This window comes from Wyeomyia smithii, chromosome 3, assembly GCF_029784165.1.
Source record: "Wyeomyia smithii strain HCP4-BCI-WySm-NY-G18 chromosome 3, ASM2978416v1, whole genome shotgun sequence".
Taxonomy (NCBI): Eukaryota; Metazoa; Arthropoda; class Insecta; order Diptera; family Culicidae; genus Wyeomyia; species Wyeomyia smithii.
In genome coordinates, this window is record NC_073696.1 from 264,550,477 (window position 1) to 264,571,754 (window position 21,278).

General features: G+C 36.8%; 1 protein-coding gene across 5 annotated transcripts in view; it reads left to right on the forward strand.

Annotated features, from left to right (window-relative positions):
- The window catches only part of LOC129731158 (uncharacterized), a 511,313-nt gene that overhangs the window by 299,268 nt on the left and 190,767 nt on the right, over positions 1 to 21,278 (forward strand). For all 5 annotated transcript variants that reach the window (XM_055690957.1, XM_055690956.1, XM_055690959.1 and 2 more), the window contains exon 4: positions 16,920 to 17,122. In XM_055690957.1, the coding sequence (XP_055546932.1) occupies positions 16,920 to 17,122 (203 nt within the window). The remainder of the gene's footprint in view (positions 1 to 16,919; positions 17,123 to 21,278) is intronic.

Here is a 21,278-nt window from a genome sequence, read left to right on the forward strand (position 1 = left end):
CTTAAGCCAAACTGAAACTGAACTAAAACTGAGCTGAAACTGAACTGAAAATGACCTGAACCTAATCTGAAACACAACTGAAACTGGGCTAAAGCGCTACTGAAATTTAGTTCAAACTAAACTAAAACTAAGCTGAAACTGATCGAAAACTAAACAGAATCCTAAATAAAACTGAACTGTAACTGAACAGAAACTGATCCTTAGCTCAATTGAAACTGAACAAAAACTTAACTGAAACTGAACTATAACTTAACTAAATATAAACTGTGTATTGTGCCGTGTCAAATAAATGTCGTGTGAGCAAAAAAAAATAAACTGTAACTCAACTGGATTTAAACTGAAACTTAGCTGCAACAGGACAGCAACTCTACTGAATTCCAACTGGAAATAACCTGTAACTAAAGTTTACCTAGATTCGAACTGAGTTGAAACTGAACTACAACTGAACTGTAACTTAACTAAAACTAAACTGAAAATGAAACTGAACTGAAAATGAACTGCGGCTAACCTACAACAGTAAATTTAAACTAATATGAAACTGGTTTAAAACTGAATGGCAACTAGCCTGAAACTAAACTAAAACTCAACTGAAACTGCACGGTCCCTAAACTTTAACTGATCTTAAACTGAAACTAAACTGAAACCAAACTGTAACTGATCTAAAATTGGAACTTTACTTAAACTAAACTGCAACTGATATAAAACTGGACGGAAACTTAACTGAAACTTAACTAAAATCAAGCAGAAAATGAACTAAATCTGGACAGTAACTAAACTGAAACTGAACTGAAACGAAACTCAAACTTAAGTGTAACTAAACTGCAACTTAACTGAAACTCAACTGAAACTTTACTGAAATCCAACTGGCAATAACCTGTAATTAAAGTTAGACTAGATTGAAACTGAGCCAAAACTGAACTAAAACTGAACAGGAACTGAACTGAACCTAAAACTAAGCTGAAACTGAACAAAAATTTGATGAAACTAAACTGATTCTAAATTGAAACTAAACTGAAACTATTCGGAAACTAAACTGGAACTAGACTTGAATTAAACTGAAACTGAACTGAAACTGAGCTGAAACTAAACTAAATATGATCTGAAGCTAGACTTAAACTGGACTGAAACTAAACTGAAGCCTAACTGAAACTTAAATGAAACGGGACTAAAACTGCACAGAAACTAAACAAAACTAATCTAAAACTGTCAATGAACTGAAACTGACCTGAAACTGAACTGCAACGATACTGAGACTGAACTAAATCTTAACTTAAACTAAACTGAAACTAATATGTACCGAAATTAAAACCAAACTGAAACTAAAATGTAGCAGAACTGCAACTAAACAAAACCTAATCCGAAGCTCAACTGAAACTGGGCTAAAACGCTACTGAAACTGAATTGAAACTCAACTAAAACTAAACTGAATGTAAACTAAAACTCAACTGAAACTACATTGAAACTTAACTAAAACTAAGCTGAAACCTAACTAAAACTAAGCTGAACTGTACTGTAACTGAACAAAAACTGAATTGTAACCAAATTGAAACTGAACTGAAACTTAACTGAACCTCAACTGAAACTAAACCTAAACTTAACTATAACAAAAAAATATAAACTGTAACTCAACTGGATTTAAACTGAAACTTATCTGCAACAGAGCAGAAACTCCACTTAATTCCAACTGGAAATGAGTTGAAACTAAACTACAACTGAACTGTAACTTAACTAAAACTAAAATGAAAATGAAATTGAACTGTAAGTGAACTGCGGCTAACCTACAATAGTAAATTTAAACTAATATGAAACTGTTTAAAACTGAATTGCAACTAACCTGAAACTAAACTAAAACTAAACTGAAACTTAACTAAAACCCAACTGAAACTGATCTGAAATTGAAACTCTACTCAAAATAATCTTAAGCTAATATAAATTTAGACTTTAACTGAACTGAAACCAAACTGTAACTGAACTAAAATTAGCCTTAAACTGATTTGAAACTGAACTGTAACCAAACTAAACTGCAACTGAACTTAAATTACGGTGAAACAAAACTAGACTGAAACTAAACTGAAGCTAAACAACAACTGAACTGTAACTCAACTGACACTAAGCTCAAACTGATCTGAAACTGGACTAAAACTCAACTGAAACTTACCTGAAACTGAACTAAAATTAAACAGAAACCGAACTAAATCTGCACAACAACTAGACTGAAACTGAAACGAAACTTGAACAAAACAAAAACTTAAGCTACTAGTGCCCAAATTATTTTTTGGACAGACTTCGAAAAAATCACAATGAAGCTTTATAAACATTTTTTAAGTTCTTAATGAAGGTTTTTAGAAGTTGAACTAAAGATCGCCTAAAGGTGGCACTGAGCACTAGAAGGTTGAGTATAACAAAACTGCAACTTAACTGAAACTTTACTGAAATCCAACTGGCAATAACCTGTAAATAAAGTTAGACTAGATTGAAATTGAACTGAAACTGAACAGGAATTGAACTAAAATTAAAGCTAAGCTAAAACTGAACGAAAGTTTGATGAAACTAAACCGAATCTAAATTGAAACCGAACTCTAAATAAATTGCAATTAAACTGGAACTATACTGGAACTAACCTGATAATTATCTGAAGCTAAACTTAAACTGAACTGAAACTTAACTGAAACCTAACTGATAATAAACAGAAACTGAAAGAGAACTGCACAGAAACTAAACTAAAACTTATCTGAAACTGAACTGTAACTGAACTAAAATTATACTGAAACTGAACTGAAACTGGTTTAAAACTGAACTGTAACCAAACAGAACTAAAATTACGGTAAAACAAAACTGGACTGGAAATAGACTGAAGCTGAACAACAACTGATTTGTAACTGAATTGACACTAAACTAAAACTGATCTGAAACTGGACCAAAACTGAACTGAAACTAACCTGAAACTGCACTAAAATTAAACAGAAACTGAACTAAATCTGCACAGCAACTAAACTGAAACTGAAACGAAACCTAAACAAAACACAAACTTAACCCTCTAGTGCCCAAATTATTTCTTGGACAGACTTCGAAAAAATCACTATAAAGCTTTTTCTACAGTTTTAAGTTCTCAATGAAGGTTTCTAGAAGTTTAACTAAAGACCGCCTAAAGGCGGCACTGGGCACTAGAAGGTTGAGTGTAACTAAACTGCAACTTAACTGAAGCTCAACTGAAACTTTACTGAAATCCAACTGGTAATAACCTGTAAATAAAGTTAGACTAGATTGAAACGGAGCTAAAACTGAACTGAAACTGAACAGGAACTGAACTAAAACTGAAACTAAACTGAACAAAAATTTGATGAAACTAAACTGAATCTCAATTAAAACCGAACTCTAACTAAATTGCAACTAAACTGGATCTATACTGGAACTGAAATGAAACAAGACTTGAATTAAACTGAAACTGAGCCGAATCTAAACTAAAAACTATCTGGAGCTAGACTCAAACTGAACTGAAACCGAACTAAAACTAAACTGAAACCGAACTAATACTGCACAGAAACTATACTAAAACTAATCTGAAACTGTCAATGAACTGAAACTGAACTGTAACTGAACTGCAGCTAAACTTAAAAAAAACTGAAATTTTACTGAAACTGAACTTAAACTCATCTTAAACTTAAAACTTAAATATTTATATATATATATATATATATATATATATATATATATATAAATATATATATATATATATATATATATATATATATATATATATATATATATATATATATATATATATATATATATATATATATATATATATATATATATATATATATATATATATATATATATATATATATATATATATATATGTCTAAATTTATAGTAATAAATATTTGACGCCATGTAAACTCTTAGAAAGGATGCCAAAATACCGAAATGATAATGAAACTTTATCTAAAACTCGAAGAAAATTGATGGTAAATTATTGATACCATAGTAAATTATTGATACCATAAAGCGATATTGGCAAATCAATAGAACGTAATCTTGAATAATTTGAAAAACATAAACAGTAATTTCAATTGAAGCAATGTTATATTATTTCTGGGACAACCCGCTTAAATCGTAATTTAAATTCAGTTCAATCAAAAATATCCAAAACATTTAAAAGCATATTCAAAGATAATCACCATTGAACTGAACGACAATGCTGAAACATGTACGCAAACCAGAACAAAACTCTAGCGTCTGTTTATGCAACCATCTGCAGAAAGTGACGACACAGCCCCGTCGGCAGCCATGCAGAAAATCCGTAGATACCATAGAATATCCCATTTTCACGTATTTAATTTTCAGCCGAGTAAAATCACGTGACCCATCAAGTTAATGCGTTTTAATTTTACACGCTCAATTTAGCTTGCCAGGTCGAGTGGAAATAATAAAAATTCTATTCACGGTAGGAAAACCGGGGCGCTCAGCGATGATTGGCAATGATGTAAAGTAAACGATCGCATTAGATTAACTGTCGCATTACAATGGTTTATTCATCTGTTATTAGCTTTGATCTTCCGTTCAGGTTTACTGTGTGTGTGTTTCTGCGTGCGGGAACCGCTGAGAGCTTTTTGTTCATATATTAATTACTTAGAAAGCCCGCAACGAGCGTGCACTCCAATCCTCACATCCGATAATCCAGGACCCCTTTCCTCATCCCGACCCGATCCATCAGCGACAGGAACGCTAGTCAATCACCAGTTACCGAGAGATGTGAGTGCCATTGGCTTGCTAACGAATGATCCAATTCATTTAATCTGCCCTCAGGCTCTTCTTACTAACTGCCAGCTTACTAGTCAATCGGGTGAGGGTGTCACAACATTGTTGCTAATCGGATCAATCAATTTATGCGAATATATTTACTAAAAATAAAAATAGTTTTATTACTAAAATATTCCAATCCTTTTAGTATTCAATATAATGTATTAAAAAAAACTAAAAGAACCACCCTAGCAAGTAGAACTTCATTCCGTGCTTCCCTTTGACTCTAACACGACTTAGTCACTACCGGTTGACCTGTCCACGCGGTGTGTGTGATGGGAATGGGACACCGCCGACCAGGACAATGTTACGTTCTGGAGCCGTCGTGAGTTTCGTGAAGACAAACATCACTCGGGCCCGTAGTTGGTTGGCTGGCACATGTGCCAGCAACTAATGTGATAATCATTTTTCTTCCAGACCGTTCTTTGATTCCTACTTCGGTCGCAATGCGGCTTATCGCCCAAACCAATAAGGTAGGACGACCTCAGCCGGATGGTAGTGGGTTAATAGGTTCAATTAAGTTCAATTTGCAGCTTTGGAACTGATTTTTTTTCAGGGTAGGTAAAGGGCTGATTTGGGCCATTTGTGGAATTTGATTCAGTGGAAAAAACGCTTTGGGAGCCGTTTGCTAAATCACGTTCCCCTGCGTGGTTTTTGCGGTTTTTTGGGTCAAATGAAGGGTATTATTGTTTGTTAGACTCTTTTTTTTTACCATTCAGAACAGCCACTAGAATCACACAATTTGGTACTTGAGATTTGTACCTTTCTTCAAATTATATTTCGAGCTATATAATGTAACATTGTTATAAAAAATTAAAAAAAATTGAGTCAACAAAATAAGATGCTGAACGTTTATGCAAACCTTTTTTCGAATTTCTAGTAGAAATTTTATTCTTCTTACTGTTAATTATTTCGCATTTATCTAAGCGCTGGTGCAATTATCTAGTATGTTTCATACTGCTATATTAAAAATAAAAATCATATAAATATAGATCATCATTTCAAAATGTGTAATAGAAACCTACCGAGTTTTTATTTCAGTCAAGTTGTTTTTGTAAAAAACATTTAATCACGACAGAAGCAATAAAAAGAATAACCGTGGCTCAAACTGGAAAAAAAAACTTGGCTTTTCAACAGTTCTTGTGAATTTTAGTGCCCCTAGCCGCCTCGAAAGTCTGTCAAAAAGTCGCAAAGTAATTGCTCGTCAGGTTTGTCGTTTTTCCGAATGCAAATTTCACAGGAACAGCTTAAAAACTATATTCTTAATGTTGCTTTTGTCGTTCAGGAGTCATTATAGGGTCTACTCTGGAGCACAAACTAGAAAAAAGTCAAGGATTGCGGCTTTTAAATCGTTTCTTTGGTGTCCTACCTCGGAAGTGTGTCAAATCTTCCGAAGAATTCAATGAAGTTTCTCTAGTAGCCAATTTAAAAACGAAGTATCTGGCGAACAAGACGCATTTTCGAAATGACTAAGAGAATCAAAATTAACAGGAACTATTAAAAATCTTTGATGTTTCTTATTTTTTTCTGAACTTTGGGGTAATATTTTTCCCAGTGTGTAGTGTAACTATACACTCGCACAACTCTTTGACGATAAATCAATTCAAACAGTTTCCTTACCCTATAATGACTACTACAGTTCCCCAAAGTGCTCAGCTGGGTTTTCTTCTCTTCATTATAAAAATTAATTTAAATAGGTATATTTGATCTTTTGCGAGCCCAAAACAACAAAAACAAAAGTTTGTCACAAACTCTCATAAATTAAAGATAAACCTTTGCTGTAGTATCGGCCTAAAATTTTCTAATATATTTAAAATACAGGATCACGCCACCTCACAACCATCGACACCTATGTCGGCGGTGGGATTCGAACCCAGGCGTCGAGCGTGGTTGGCGGAGACGTTACCAACCACACTAGGCCCCCGCTGAATAATGCATTTATTCATGCTTATCGCTAATAGATAATGCATTCATTAATCCTTATCGTTAAAAAATTTCTTGAGTACCATTCTTCAAAAATGTTGAACTAGCCGTCTGTCCGTGAGATAGGACCTGAACTAACTGATAAGATCGTCGATACCTAGTTTTTTTAATTTTAGAAGTAATACGCTATCATCAACCCTATCGAAAGCAGAGATCAGTATATAAAGGTTGGTCTGTTTTTTGGCTTTCTCAGTCTCTATGAATAAAATACACGACAATCTTCATAAAGACTGAGAAAGCCAAAAAACAGACCAACCTTTGCATAACCATTACCAGTCGTTAACATTAAAATAGATCAGTATATATTACGACAACCTGAGAACAAACATCAATATTACGCAGGCAGTATGTAGTAAACTGAACCAGATTCGTGGAAACGGATCGTTTATGGTACAAGCCGTGTTGATCAGCTGATGTATACTTATTACAACTTAAGCTTCATTCACACATTGCAACATGCACATAACGGCATTAGCCACGATAGCTTGAGATATTTTACTTTTCTCCTTTATTGTACACAAGAATCAGCCAGACAATTTCCAGCAGGAGGAAAATTTGCTCTGACGGAAAGATTTATTGAAAAGTATCATCAAAGCCTGGACTAATAAGCTCGTGCATCTTTTCAGGACACAGGAAGGTATTTTATCTGAGCTGAGTGATGTAGAAAATTTCTTCTTGGATATAGTGAATTCTATCTGTTGGTGGTCTACATTAAAAATCCTCAGATCACATGCGTTTGTAGGGGTATCACGCATCTGTAGCTTGTTGAGGGAATGCAGTGGAACTGTTAAATGTACTGCTAAAATTAGTGGTGAAAAGTTGGCATTTTTCAAAGCGTACTACGGTGCCTCCCAGATGGTCTCGAGGTACGATACCCAACCCAGATGGTCTCGAGGTACGATACCCAACAAGCCAGTCGTCGTAGGTTCGAGTCCCGGCTCGGGAGAGACTGTTAGTGTCAGTAGGATCGTAGCGCTAGTCCGCAATTGTCCTGTACACTTAACAGTCGGCTGCGAAGTCTGTGTATAAAGGAACAGAAGGTCAAGTTCCGAATCGGAATGTAGCACCAAAGCTTTGCTTTTACTACGGTGTGATCTAGAAACATCTCAACGGGACGCCCATTATCTTTCCGGTTAGAGTGGACAAAAGTCCAAAACTGTTCAAGATTTCTATGGAAATTATCTTGTGTGCTAAGGTCAAATCGTTTATACATACAATAAACAAGACTGATGATATATGAATTTCTGTGCTATGGAAGGTTTTTGCCTTTGGTCATGTGATTTTCAAGTTTAATTAATCTAGAAGAAGTAAATGTACTACACCATCCCCCTTCAGGAGAATGATGTATTGAAATGATAGTGTTATTCTTAAAAGACCTTTCCCCAAATATGATAATTATACCAGCTGATATCTAGCCCGCAATTTCGATCAGATAGGGTTTCCAATTTACCGGGGCAAAACGCCCCAGATGCAGTAATATATGCCCGATACAGAGGCTTTATATGCCCCTACTACAGAATCAGCACAAGAAGTGAAACAGCGCTTGAGGTCTCAGAAGTAAACGCTAGAGCAATGGAACATATCAGCCTGACTAGTGGTGGGACATATCGCCCGGAGCTGTAGTAAAGCAGAAAACATAATTTATATAAGCAAATTTTACAATTCTTACCGTTTCTTTATTTGATGTAGCTGCCTATAGGTTCACTTGAGATATATAGAGGTCATTCCATACGAAGTGTACATGCCACTTGGACACGACCATCACAGATTTTGCTCAAAGTTGGGAGAATTATTCATCTACTGTCTATTTGGAAAAATCCCAATTTTGGTGTCGATTGGAATTATACCCTCTGCTCTGTAGGACCCCCCTGTTTATTGCAAAGTCACGCAATTTTTGTTGAAAATCTCTTTTTTTTCTTTTTCTTACAATTCATAAATGTAAGAATTCTGAAAATTACTGATAGATGATTTTTGAACAAAATAAACCAAGGAATCCAAAATAAATGTTGTGTTCCCAGATAAATTATTTTTGTATTTGAAAACTGAATTTACATTTTTCCGCAAATGCAGCCATTTTTATTTTGAAGTTGATAATTTTATCGTGTTCCCTGGAAAATTTCACGTAAGAAATAGCTATCATCCTGAGGTAATATGAGCCACTCTCGGGATATAACATTTTTACGAAAATAGTTGTAAATTTCGTAGTTTTTTTTTTACAATTTATAGACGTAAGGGGCCATCCACATACCACGTGAACAGCTTGGGGGGGGGGGGTTGTGTAATGTCCACGGTCCCTAGAAAAAAATAGGAATTTATATAGGAATTTGTCCACGGGGGAGGGGGTCAAAATCGTTAAAAATCTGTCCACGTGATATGTGGTTAGCCCCTAAGACACCCGAAAAATAATATTAGGTGAGTTTTGAAGAAAATAAACCGACGAATCCAGAGAAAATATTGTTTTTGACCGAAAGTGTTGCCAGATAACATATTTTTGTATTTTAAAATTAAATTTGTTTTTTTCGGCAAATTCAGCTAATTTTATTCTAAATTTGATGGTTCTATCGTATTTCGCAGAAAATTTTACTTAAGAAACACTTATCACCCCGTGGTAATATGAGCCAATCTCGAGAGATAACATTTTTACGAAAAATTTATTACGAAATTTAAAACTATTTTCGTAAGAAAAATTAGGTAATAGAACAACTATTTTCGAAAGAAAGATTAGGTAATAGAACAAATAGAGTGAAATTTTTCTGAGAAACCTAATCGTAAGCAAAATAACATTAACTAATTCTTGTGGTTTTAGTGTCCACCATTGAACAAAATGCACTCTACGACTTCCACAAAAATGTGTTTAGATTATGGCAATCAAAACAATTTTACAACGGTTTGACCATTCTATATCCTCTGCGTAACTCAACCAAGTATAAAAAATAGGTATTCCATCTTTTTACTTATATGAAAAGATACTGATATGAGGCAAAGCCACCCCCCCCTAACCCCCTTAGTCACCCTAACCACGCCACCGAGATATATTAAAAACATAGGAGAACGCCGCTCTGTAAATAAGTCTTCATAACTACTGGGTAAGAGGTTTATAAACCCCTTTTCGAATATAGCAAATATAGAAAATATTCCCCGTACTCAGATATTCTCGTGTGCAAATTTTTGCTGCAATCGGTTCAGTAGTTTTTGAGTCTATTGGAATCTTTTAATCAGAAATACAGACTTTCACTAATTGAAGCATGTGTGGTGTCATGTGACAACTTGAGCACCCATAGTTAATACAGTTAAAACAACCCAAAATAGCCACCAGCTAGAACGCATAGCACCGAAATGCTAAAAAGTATTATTGCAATCATGCACGACAATCGACGCTCAAGAATACCATACACCGATTGACAATTACTTGTCTTGTCGCATACTCACTTTTAGAATTGAAAAAAAACCTGAAGAATAGGCTTAAGCAAAATTGTATAAATTATATATAAGGAGAAAATTTCAGAATGAAAATTCGATTGGTATGATAGCAACTGTCTCGTGTAGTTTAGTTCGGCCTAAACCAGTAGCCTTCTAATCTAGTCCGGTTACCGATATAAAAACTTGAGAACAGCGTTCAGCGTTCTCCTTGTGGATGCCTGTAAAGACGTCACTGTGGTAATTAGTATTTGATTTTTTTGCAATAACACCTAAATCACGAAATAGTAGTGAAACATCTGTTGTAGAAATAACGAGACAAGTTTATCACGTTGTTATATGCATGCGTTGTTATAATCATGCGCTATCAATATTACCCACACTGTCAAAGCTTACCGCCTTTATGGTACTACACCTCCGCTCTTTAGGAGAATGATGCAATGAAACTAAATCATTCATTGCAAATTATAGATATAGTAAAACTATTATAATGAGAGGACACCCAAAAACCTGCCTGGGAATTGTCACGGCAATCAGATCAGTAGCTTAGAGTCAACTATGGACTTACACACAGACAGACATTGATAGCATCTGTGGGAACTGTAACTCGAATTCTTTTTCATAAATACATGAATTTTGGTCAGTGTGACAACATGCATTCTTTTGTTTTTCCAAAAATTGCTTGAAATTGCATGCAGTGTTGCAAAATTTCGAAGCGAAAAATGCGGTCCTAAGGCTCAAAATAGTAACCCTAGAAAGATTACAAATTTTAAACCATTTCTGTGAAAATTGGTGCTCCAGCCAGTGTAGAAATGCGTCAACTGACGTCGAAGGGCCGCATGGTAATTGCCCGCCAGGTTCGTCAAAGTTATGTTAACGAGAAAACCTACTTAAGTCTCTGGAAAAATGTTGGTGGCTTTGGGCACCAAAATTCACAAAAATGGCTAAAAAGCTACAATCTTTCATCTTTTTTTTCAGTTCGAGCTCTAGGACCACACCCGTGTTGACCAGTGTTATTACACTCGAAAAGTTGGAGTTTCACTTTCAGCTCGTTTGTGTTGAAACTGATATTCGTAGTTTTCAGTTTCTACTGAGAATCTATAACTGACACTAAATATTTACAACCCTGGCCTCTACATACCCTTGATCAATTTCTAAACAGGACATTTCGATATTAATGCAATTCCATCCTGACGACAAAGAAATCCCATGCTTATGGGTGATACACATTCGCTTCAACCAGTATATCGATTTTCGATTTTTTTGGATAAAATTACAAGTAATTATTCCTAGTTTTAAAAACAATTCCGAAAAATCAAACCTGTTTGCTTCTGAATGCAAATTATTTTAATTTTAATTTTCGTCATGTTTTTCAAATTGAATTATTTCAATTATAAAAAATAACATATTTCTTCACTTGAAAAACGACAAACATATAAAAAAGGCATATTTTCCTCTGAAAAACATGAATTAAATTGAGTAGAATTGAGTCATTTACAAGGTCGATATTGAAAATTGTTCGTATTGGAAAACCCTAAAATTCGTTCGAAGACAGTTAAATTCAAATGAACAATTAGAGCAAAAAAAGGTGTTTTTTAAAACTTTGATTACTTTTAAAGATAGAGAAAAATTTTTTTTTTGCAAAATCGCTTTAAACTAACATGACTAAAACATTGTGACAACTTTTTTTCTATCTCCAAAGATAAAAAAGTTAGATACTTGATTTCATCGAAAATTTGAGTCATCCTAATTTTTGATATATTTTTTTAGTCAGCGCTCTATCATATATAACAACTTAGTAAAAGAAAGTTTTTCTCTAGGTAATTGCTATCAAGCTCCAGATCTGAATTTTCTCCTAAATTTGGGATCTTGACCATTGCATTGCTACAATTTCAACCCAGAGTCGCTGAGCAGTGTCAAATCGCAGGTCTAGTGTGCGTTTGTAAGAATTTCCGTTCCGTGGAAGATCTTTGTAAAGCATGTGCGAATTATTTTCAGATTTTATGGGTGACATGCTTGTTTCATGCCATTGACGTTCGAAATTTATCAAGAAGTACTATTGTACTACCACTTCCCTTTTAGGAGAATGATGTAATATATTCAGGTCATTCGTATACTTTTTTTCTTCAAACTACTTTTTACAAGTTTGATAAATATTTACAAGTATACTTCAAACATTTCTTTCGCTCTAAAATCTCAATCTCGTTTGGTTTTTGTACACCTTTGCTTTGTAGAAATTCTTGAAAATATTGACCTTGACCAAAGATCGGTTGAGAAATTGAAATGTTATCCTGTAAATCATGCGGTAACATAGCTTTTCGTCCAAAAACAAGTTCGTAAAGAGTGCCGACATGTTCAGTATTTGATGTGGTATTGCAGGAGAAAGCGTAAAATGTAGTTTAATCATCTATGTCTAAATAATGAGCTTTGGTGGAAGATCTCAGATACTTATTAGGACACATGTGATGTCTCTTCGATGCCTAATACTTCAATATTTAACAGCTTCTCGATCAGATTGTTCATTTTTTGTAATTTTTCATAAATCAGAACAAAATTATCTTCTAGTGGTCTTGACATCACCGATGCTTGTTAAGTCGACAAGTAAGCGCACAAAATGTATTTTAAAAAGTTTCATTGTATAGTCAAAATATATCCATTCAAATAATTATTAGTCCGAATAGTACTGTGGAATCAACTGATGCCAATTCGAAAGGTTTTGCGGGCGTCGTACTAATTACTATAGGTTTTTTAGTATGTTCATACTTTACAATGACTTTACAATGTCGTTTCTCATTTTTTTCATCGAAATTGTTCAGTTAGATTGAGATGTAATCTCTATGGTTTCCCCTAGGAGTCGTATAATTGTTAATGAGAACATCGTTTATTAGGTGGTTTAAATAGTACCAGGTACTAACTAGAAACGGTTCTTTAAATGATTTCTTTTACTGATTCAATTTGGCTTTCTTATTTTTATTATTTAATTTTCGATTTTTAGAAGAGCACATTCTAATATTTGACTCCCATTTGCATTTATATTACGCGTGCGTTTTATTGGTAAAATAATTTCACCCAAAACTTCTGTATAGTTACGGTTGAATAACTTCATCTTTAATTGGTTGTAGGGCCCCTCACTTCCAATCTTAAGGTCCTGTTTTCACATTCGAAGGGACTTTGTTTGCCAAGCTCACAATTCAGCCTAGCTGAGTTTTCGGCTTGATTAGAATTACTGGTTTGACGTTTTCTTGTTACACTCTAACCTAATGGGTGTTCTGGATAATACATCCGCACAAACGTTAGATCTGCCATCAAGAAATACGATATCAAAGTCGAGCTTTTCACACATAAAACTTCAACGAGGACAAAGACAAAAACAGATCCATCCACTGGTAAACTGCTGGCATCAGTTTTCTGGGATGCGCGTGGAAAGTGTTTTGTTCAATATCTTCGAAACAGAAAAGAAGCAACAGCGTATCCGCAACATGAAAAGGTGTTATATGTTAAAAAAGACTATTTGAATGAATTATCGGTTACTTGTAAAAAAACGCTCCAATAAGCTTGTGATTTAATTTTGTTAAATTATTTCTGGGTCTACCCTCGTAATATCAAACCAAAGTTTTTTTACGCCTCAATGCAATCGATTGGAGAGGAAATATGTAATAATAATATCCAGCAGCTTTCATGTTGCGCAACAGACGTTAAACGCCCAGGAAATTAATAGAACGCGAAACGAGTTAATTAAGCCCTGAACTTTTCCCTCTCCTCACCACCGGACTGGCGTCTGCCACCTGCCGCACACAGAGAGCGTAGCGAAAAACTAAACCGAAAGCAACGGTGAAAATCCGCCTTCCCACGTTGCGACCTTTGCCATCTGCTTTGAGATGTGTATCTGCTGCGGTACTCCCGAGGCTGCATACTGTAGGAAGCCTTTTCGCCATCATGATGAAATATAATCACTTTCGAGCACCCTTACGAATGAATTATAACGCTTGCAGTTAATGAGTAGGTTCACGTGCCCCGGTTCCGAGTAATTATTGAAACGGATCGCCTGCTGCTACTGCTGCTGCTCCTGAATGCGGGCTAGCGCGTGCAAATCGATACGGTCCTTCACGCGAATGCCTGCGGTCTCCATCTGTCTTCCAGTGCGTTTTTAAGCAAATCGAAATCACGTCAGCAGCTATATGAACTGTAAAAATAAATTTCACCTTGTGAACGTAGCTTTCCAACAGCAACATTGTTACCCAGCTGACCAGCAAAAACAACAGACCGGAAATGAAAAAAAGAGCAGGTGGTAAGTTCATAATTTCTACGCTAATTAAGGTGACTCTTCGAGGCAAACCCCGCTGAGACGATTTCACGCTACTCAAGTGGATAAGTTTTCCTGTCGTTGCCAACAAGCTGGAAATGGGTTTTCACTCTTAACGCTAGCACGGTTCGGAAGCCACCATCCGCGCGGGGGCGAAACTGTTACAAAAGCAGCTCAAAGGTTGATTGCCGTGGAAATGATGGCGATGGTGACAACGGAACGGGAACGGTAATGAGTTTTCACGCGAATCCGTTTGTTTCCGTTTTGATGAAGCGAAACTATAAAATTTTATTCCACCATAACTTTTCCCTGTCCAACCTCGTACTGGGTTTTTCGTCGTTCCGATTCTTCAGTGCGGGTTTGTAAATTTCTGCACTAAATCCATCAGTCGCGATTGCGATCGTTGAACTGCGCGGCCACCAGCGAACGAGACAAATCAGTCAATTTCGGTTCACAAAACCCGGGGCGACCAGTTTTACGCGTTGTGAGTAAATTCATGACAGTAATTCCGGTATTTAGAATAGCAAAGAGCAGCAGCAGCAGAACTACACGCATCTAGCGTCGGGAAATACCGCGTCAGATTTATGGTGCCCGCAAAACCCGCATACAGATTGATCATTTCGCTGTCGGTTGCATTTTATGGCCGCGCAATAAGAAACACTCGCATGCCTTCCGTCGATTCGATGGTCCCTTCTGTCGGCAGTCGGTTCGACTGTCCGTTCGATGGTTTGGTTTGGCCTCCGTCACCGGCTCCGTGCTCCTCCTCCGTCACCGGAGGAGGTCACGGAATGTTTGATGTTTATTCCACCGTTGATGGTTATGAAGATGGCGTGGCGTCGTTCACACTATCGCAACGGAGAGTCGTCCTAGCGGAAGCAAATGGCTATCACAACGACAAAGATGATGATGTTGATGATGGCGGTGATGATGGATGATGATAATGTTTACACATTGTGCTCCACACTAATGGATGCAGCCCATGAAGTTCGTGGACAGGACATGCATAATGTGACTTACTACTACTAATCATTATGCAGGAGGAAATGTGCTAAATGGCGAACGACAGACAAGACGGCTGGGTGTGTTTATATTCGTAGCAATAACCTAAGATTTGCGACTAGTTCCTGTGCTGATAAATTCAGTATATGATGTTTTATAAAAATTATTTCAGATCGCTATGATGAAATTAGAATGTACTTCTAAGAAACATTTTTCCAGTAAACCAAAGTAAGTATGCTGTAATTGGAAAACATTTAAGTTTAAATTACGTGAGCTGTATATCGTCAAGGCTATTAAAATTAAACTGGAATCTTATGTTGTCAGAAACTTCTTAAGTGGAAAACCAGAACATCATAAACGCGTGGGTGATTTTATGATAAGTCCTTTCGTCAGAGGTAAACGTGATTGAAACAAATCTCATCACAGGCTGGATTATTGAAATTATTTTGATATACGTTTAAAAAATGTTGGGTAAACATTAAATAACTTTTGGGATGTTTTTCAAATACTGGAGAAATCAGTCCAGAAAGGCGTTCGAAACCGCTTCACTCGAACATAAATAAAAATGACGTCGTAACTTTGATCGAACCGATGGGGCTTAGGTGCTTAAATTTAATTTGCTCGTAAATGAGTGAGTGACAGTGTGTGGGTTTGTCAGCAATTGCATGGTCTAGCAACCGTAAAGAAGAGCGAGACAGTACCAAGATGACACTGTAAACGGTGGTGGTGTCCTGCTAGGAAGAATCGAGCAGTACCCAATCCTGGCTCCTGCTGTTCCTCCTGTTCCTATCGTAGTGGAGAGCTCTGTGGTTTCACACGAGCACACGTGCACATAAAATATGGCAAGCTCGTGCTGGTCGACATGTTGCCACGTGGCTCGTAAATACACGATAATGTGGATGCGAGGGCAGATGTTTGCGTTGCCAAAGTACAAGCACATAAATGTAGGAACATGCAAAATTTCATCCATTGCCTAGCGAGTGGGTTTACTACCCATTTCTTGTGATCCCTTGCGAAGATAATGAATATTTTTTCAAAACTGAATTATAATCGGTGAGGGTTGCAAGAAAAATTGAATATAAGCATTTAGTGACAATAACCATGCCACTCCACCAGTTCATACTCAGCGGAGACGCCTGATGATTTCTGCGAAAAATATTTAGTTTAACCATAAAAATCCCCATAATTCTACCTAGCTCTGTAAACGAACACTCAGTCAATTACCCAATTGACAGCTTGTTTACACCTCCACGTCGAACTACACACATAAATTTCAAACCCTCTCCCGTGGGAATGGTCAGCGACAGCCGAACAAATATTCGCTGAACAATTCCGACGGCCTTCCGTTTCGAACAAAATACATGCCCCCTCTACACACTCTAATTGATCGTTTGTTGTGTCGATTTCATTCCAGGCATCACAGCGCCATCATCCACCGGCTTTTCCGGTCAATCCTCATCGTCCTCGTCATCGTCGTCGTCGTCGTCCTCCTCCTCATCGACAGGAAGTAACGGCCAAAAGCCTTATTTCGACGACATCAGCCCGCGGAATGTAACGACCGTGGTCGACAGTACGGCAATTCTCAAATGTCGCGTCAAGTACAAAGGCGACCGAACGGTGAGTTGACTGTAGTTATGTAGCTTAATATGCCAGAGTAGAGTGTCAACCAGCAGCCGGCGAACGAAGGGAATTAGTTGTGCCCTTTTGATTAACAGCATCCGGTCCGGTAGATAGTTGTGAGTGGCCCGGACGGACGATCTGCTCTGGCGCGAGTGCGCTGTAGCCAAAAGTGTACGTTCGGCTTAAACGGTTTTGCGGCTTGCACAACATCACAATGTTATCGATCGTGCTGGCTGACGCCAGTTTGTGTTAACCCTATAATTCTTGAATTATGTGGAAAATTTCTTTTGTATCAATATTGATTTGTTGGTTTTTTTTTTGTTTCTACAGCGTTCTAAAGTGAGTGAAAAGAATGTTACGGTTTCAATCACTTATAAAATATGTCACAAAGAAATGTGAGATTTCGCTATTTGAAGAATGCACAATTTTGTGCTGCAGAAATCCTTAAAGTTGCATTATTCACTTGCCTAATAACGGTAATTTGTTTTTTAACTTTTTTGCATTTCTTTTCAAATTTTGCTAAATAAATTGATTAGGTATCTAGAAACAATTGCATTTCAATAAGGTTCAATTGTAGAAATACATTTTAATCAGAACATTTTCGGTTTTTGTTCCAATACCGAACTTGACTCAATATAGTTTTATAGTTTATTTGATATTTGTCAGTAAGCAGTAAGCCGCAGTACAAAATCCATACAAGTCAGCTGCCATAGTTTCACTTTGAAAATCAAACAGAGGTATGATTTTTTATTTTGAAGATAGATTTTTTAAATATAGATTTTTTAAAAAAGACAGAAAACAGTTTATATCATTAAACTGTATTGCAGTAGTTAAATCAATCAATGAAGACGCATGGTAGTTATAGGCGTGAACGTGAACATAAAAGTTTAAAAATAATTCTTTCCAAAAAAGTGAATATACCCCCGTAAAAAATTGATATTCTATATAAAATTTCTTAAGGAATCCAAAAAAATATGAAATAATAAAATCTTTTGGGTCTCAAACTCTCAAATGGCAAAAACAGCTTGTATCATTATTTTCGCTTAGCTGGTGTTATTTAAAGTACAATTTTATATTTTCCATTCAATTTGATGTCAACATATAAAAAATTGGTTAAGCGGCTCAGTAGTTACAATTTTTTGAAAATTGAAAATTTTGAAAAAAGTTCGAGGGAAAATGTCGCCCAAAGGGAGCATACCTAAATAACGTAGAATTTTTTTCATAATTTCATAATCACGGAGCAGTTAGTCACAAAATCTCAACTCCCTCTGAAAGTACGTAACATTACATGAAGACCCCCCTCCCCCACGCTAAAAAAGAGGAGTACGAAAATACAAGCTGTTACATTTATAACAAATATATAACTCACCTTGTTAAATTCAATCTGTTCATACCTCATACACTTGTGACAGAATTTCATATGATGTAAACTTCGCTCTGGATTATTGTAGGATTTGGATTTAGATTGGATTTGTCTTTTGGTATGACAGGTGAAGTTGTTTATACAACTCCGTATGATCCATTTTTGTATAAAACACAGACAACATTCACGAGCTCGCAAAAAAAAAACAAATCGTTATGCTCAACAGTTTTGAGAACAAACGACTATTCGGTAATTTTCAGTGACTAAAAGGCACGCGGAAACTAGAATGCAAGCGATTGTTTATGGCTTATTGGGGATTTAAAAGACTGCAGAATACCAAAGATGAAAAGTTTTCGATAGGACTTGTCGCTAAGCTTCTTAGTGTATTGAAACACAGTTGTAAGTAGAAGACCCACTTCATATTATGTCACATCTTAGATTTAAGAGTCAAAAAAAAAATTTCTACTGCTACAATTGTAAATATGCGATCCTCTTTAAAAGGCCGGTTTGTTCTAGTCTGAACAAAGCTGGAAATTGATCGAATTATGCCTTCTTTCCATTTTCCTCCGGAGGCGAAACAGCTTGAATATTCGGTTGAATGGTAAAGCCGGCACTCCATGGCAGACGCCAGATCGACAGGTAATCCAGCACCAACGCGCATAATTTCCATTACGCAGCAGACGATGAATTTGTCCTGCCGGGGATTGAAGCCCTGCACTTGATGAACGGAGTTTTGTCTTTCACTTGACTACGCCTTCTTTGCAACGATCAGATATTGCAACTCGCAAATTTGATGAACGAAATAGTAATAGTAATAAATAGTAAGTAATAAAATAACGAAATATGAACGTTACGCGCAGAGTACAATAATTTTTCATCAGCTGATCCGTCAACATGCGTTGAAATGTCATCTAAGACACGCGGCAAAGCAGTCAAATACACACCTTCGTACGTTTGCTGTTGTCAGGAGAGCTAGTCAAGCACGCTGGGTGCAAAGCTAAAGCAAAACTAAAGCTGTTACGGAATGCACAAGCTCGAAATAAATTGTGTTATTCTTCCTGACAAGTACAAATTACAATCGGACCATTCCATGACCATAAGCAACTTCTTGAAGCAATTTTGAATTTTTTTACCTTGTATATTATGGAATGTGTGACTGCAGTTCTACATTTATTACAAGCGATTAAAAAAATGTGGTGCTAAAAGTCCTTGAAATAGAATTGTTTTTCACTGAATGTGATCGTATTTCAGGTATCGAGGTAGTTTGTATCATGTTAAATCTTCGATTTGACCATTCAGTGATGTGTAATATGTAGTGCATATTAAACTGACAGCTTGATGCCACGACACAACTCAGCAAAACCAGAAATAACAAAAAATAGAAGTGTTTCTTCGATTAAAATACTGTTCCAATCACTGTTAGCAACGTTTCGGCGAATGACAGAAAAATTAAAACTACTTCAATATAATAATTCTGAGGCGCTGGAAAGTGCCGTTGGTGTGTCTCAGTCAGGCTCCGGAAAAAGACTGCGATGTGACACTATACTGACGACTGTTCTCTCTTTCTACTCTAACAGCCTCATTAATAAGCTATTCATGAGAGCTCACTCACAGCTAAAGCTTACACAGGCAACGAAACTGTCTTGTGTTGCACACGACATGTCATTCTTACGTACGCATTTTATTCGTTCAAACATGACAGCCTAGTTTTGTTCACAGGACATCCTCCCTGATGATTTGGCCTGCGCTGTTGACAGTCTGCTGATCGGCTGCGGCTGTCATCGATGATGTTGGACTCGCACTCCTTCGTCTCTTCTTTTCCTTAGTCTGATGTCATGACGAACACGAAGCAAACCGTCTCATATATTTTCCCATTGTTGATATTATTCTCTACACGAGAAAAAAAAAGTGTTTCGCACTACCTCGCTTGCATTATAGCATCGGCTTCGTGAATCATAATCACCTGACAGCTCGCTCGGATTTGGCCAAAGGTTTTCGCACTGTAACGGCTGTCATTAGCGACAGCTTGGAAGAACCAACAGACATATGGAGATGAAAAATAATAGCCCGTTTGGCATTGCATGTATAGTACCCGTCATAAGTTTGGAATCGCTTTACTGAGTATTGCAACACCCAGTTTGAATATTGCAACACGCCGAAAAGTTTAGCATCACCTAAAATGGGTAGATTTTTGTACCTCTATCTTTGATTCTGGAAACCTAGAGAATTGTGGTCTTCAGCAAAGTTGCTCAGGAGGCTTGTAGAGGCCCGGATTTGGGGGGGGGCAAAAGGGGCAAATGCCCCGGGCCTCCCGATTCAAGGGCCCCCTAGTACTGGGGCAACCTTTTTTTTGCTCGTCACCTTCCAGAACGTTACGAAAACGTTACGAACGTTAGAAAAGAGGGCCTCACAAACAAATTTGCCCCGGGCCCCCCACCGTCTAAATCCGGCCCTGGGCTTGTAATTGGCAGAAAGTATATTGCGGAATTAAGCCGCAACGCCGCGCTAGTGTGCATGTAGTTTCGAGTTTAAGCAAAGTTATTAAGAAGGTCAAGGGCTTGTGATTGGCGGAGAGTATCGTGCGAAATTCACCAACCCAGCGCTAGTGTGCATGTAGTTTTGAGCGTTTCGAATTCAGTTTAGCTCAATAATTCTATCATTTATAGAGTTGCGATTTTCAGCAAAGTTACTCAGAAGATCAAGAGTTTCAATTGGGAATATTGACGATATCGCGGCTAAACTGATTACCTCTGCTGCAAACAGTGGCAGTAGACATGCCTCTAATCCGAT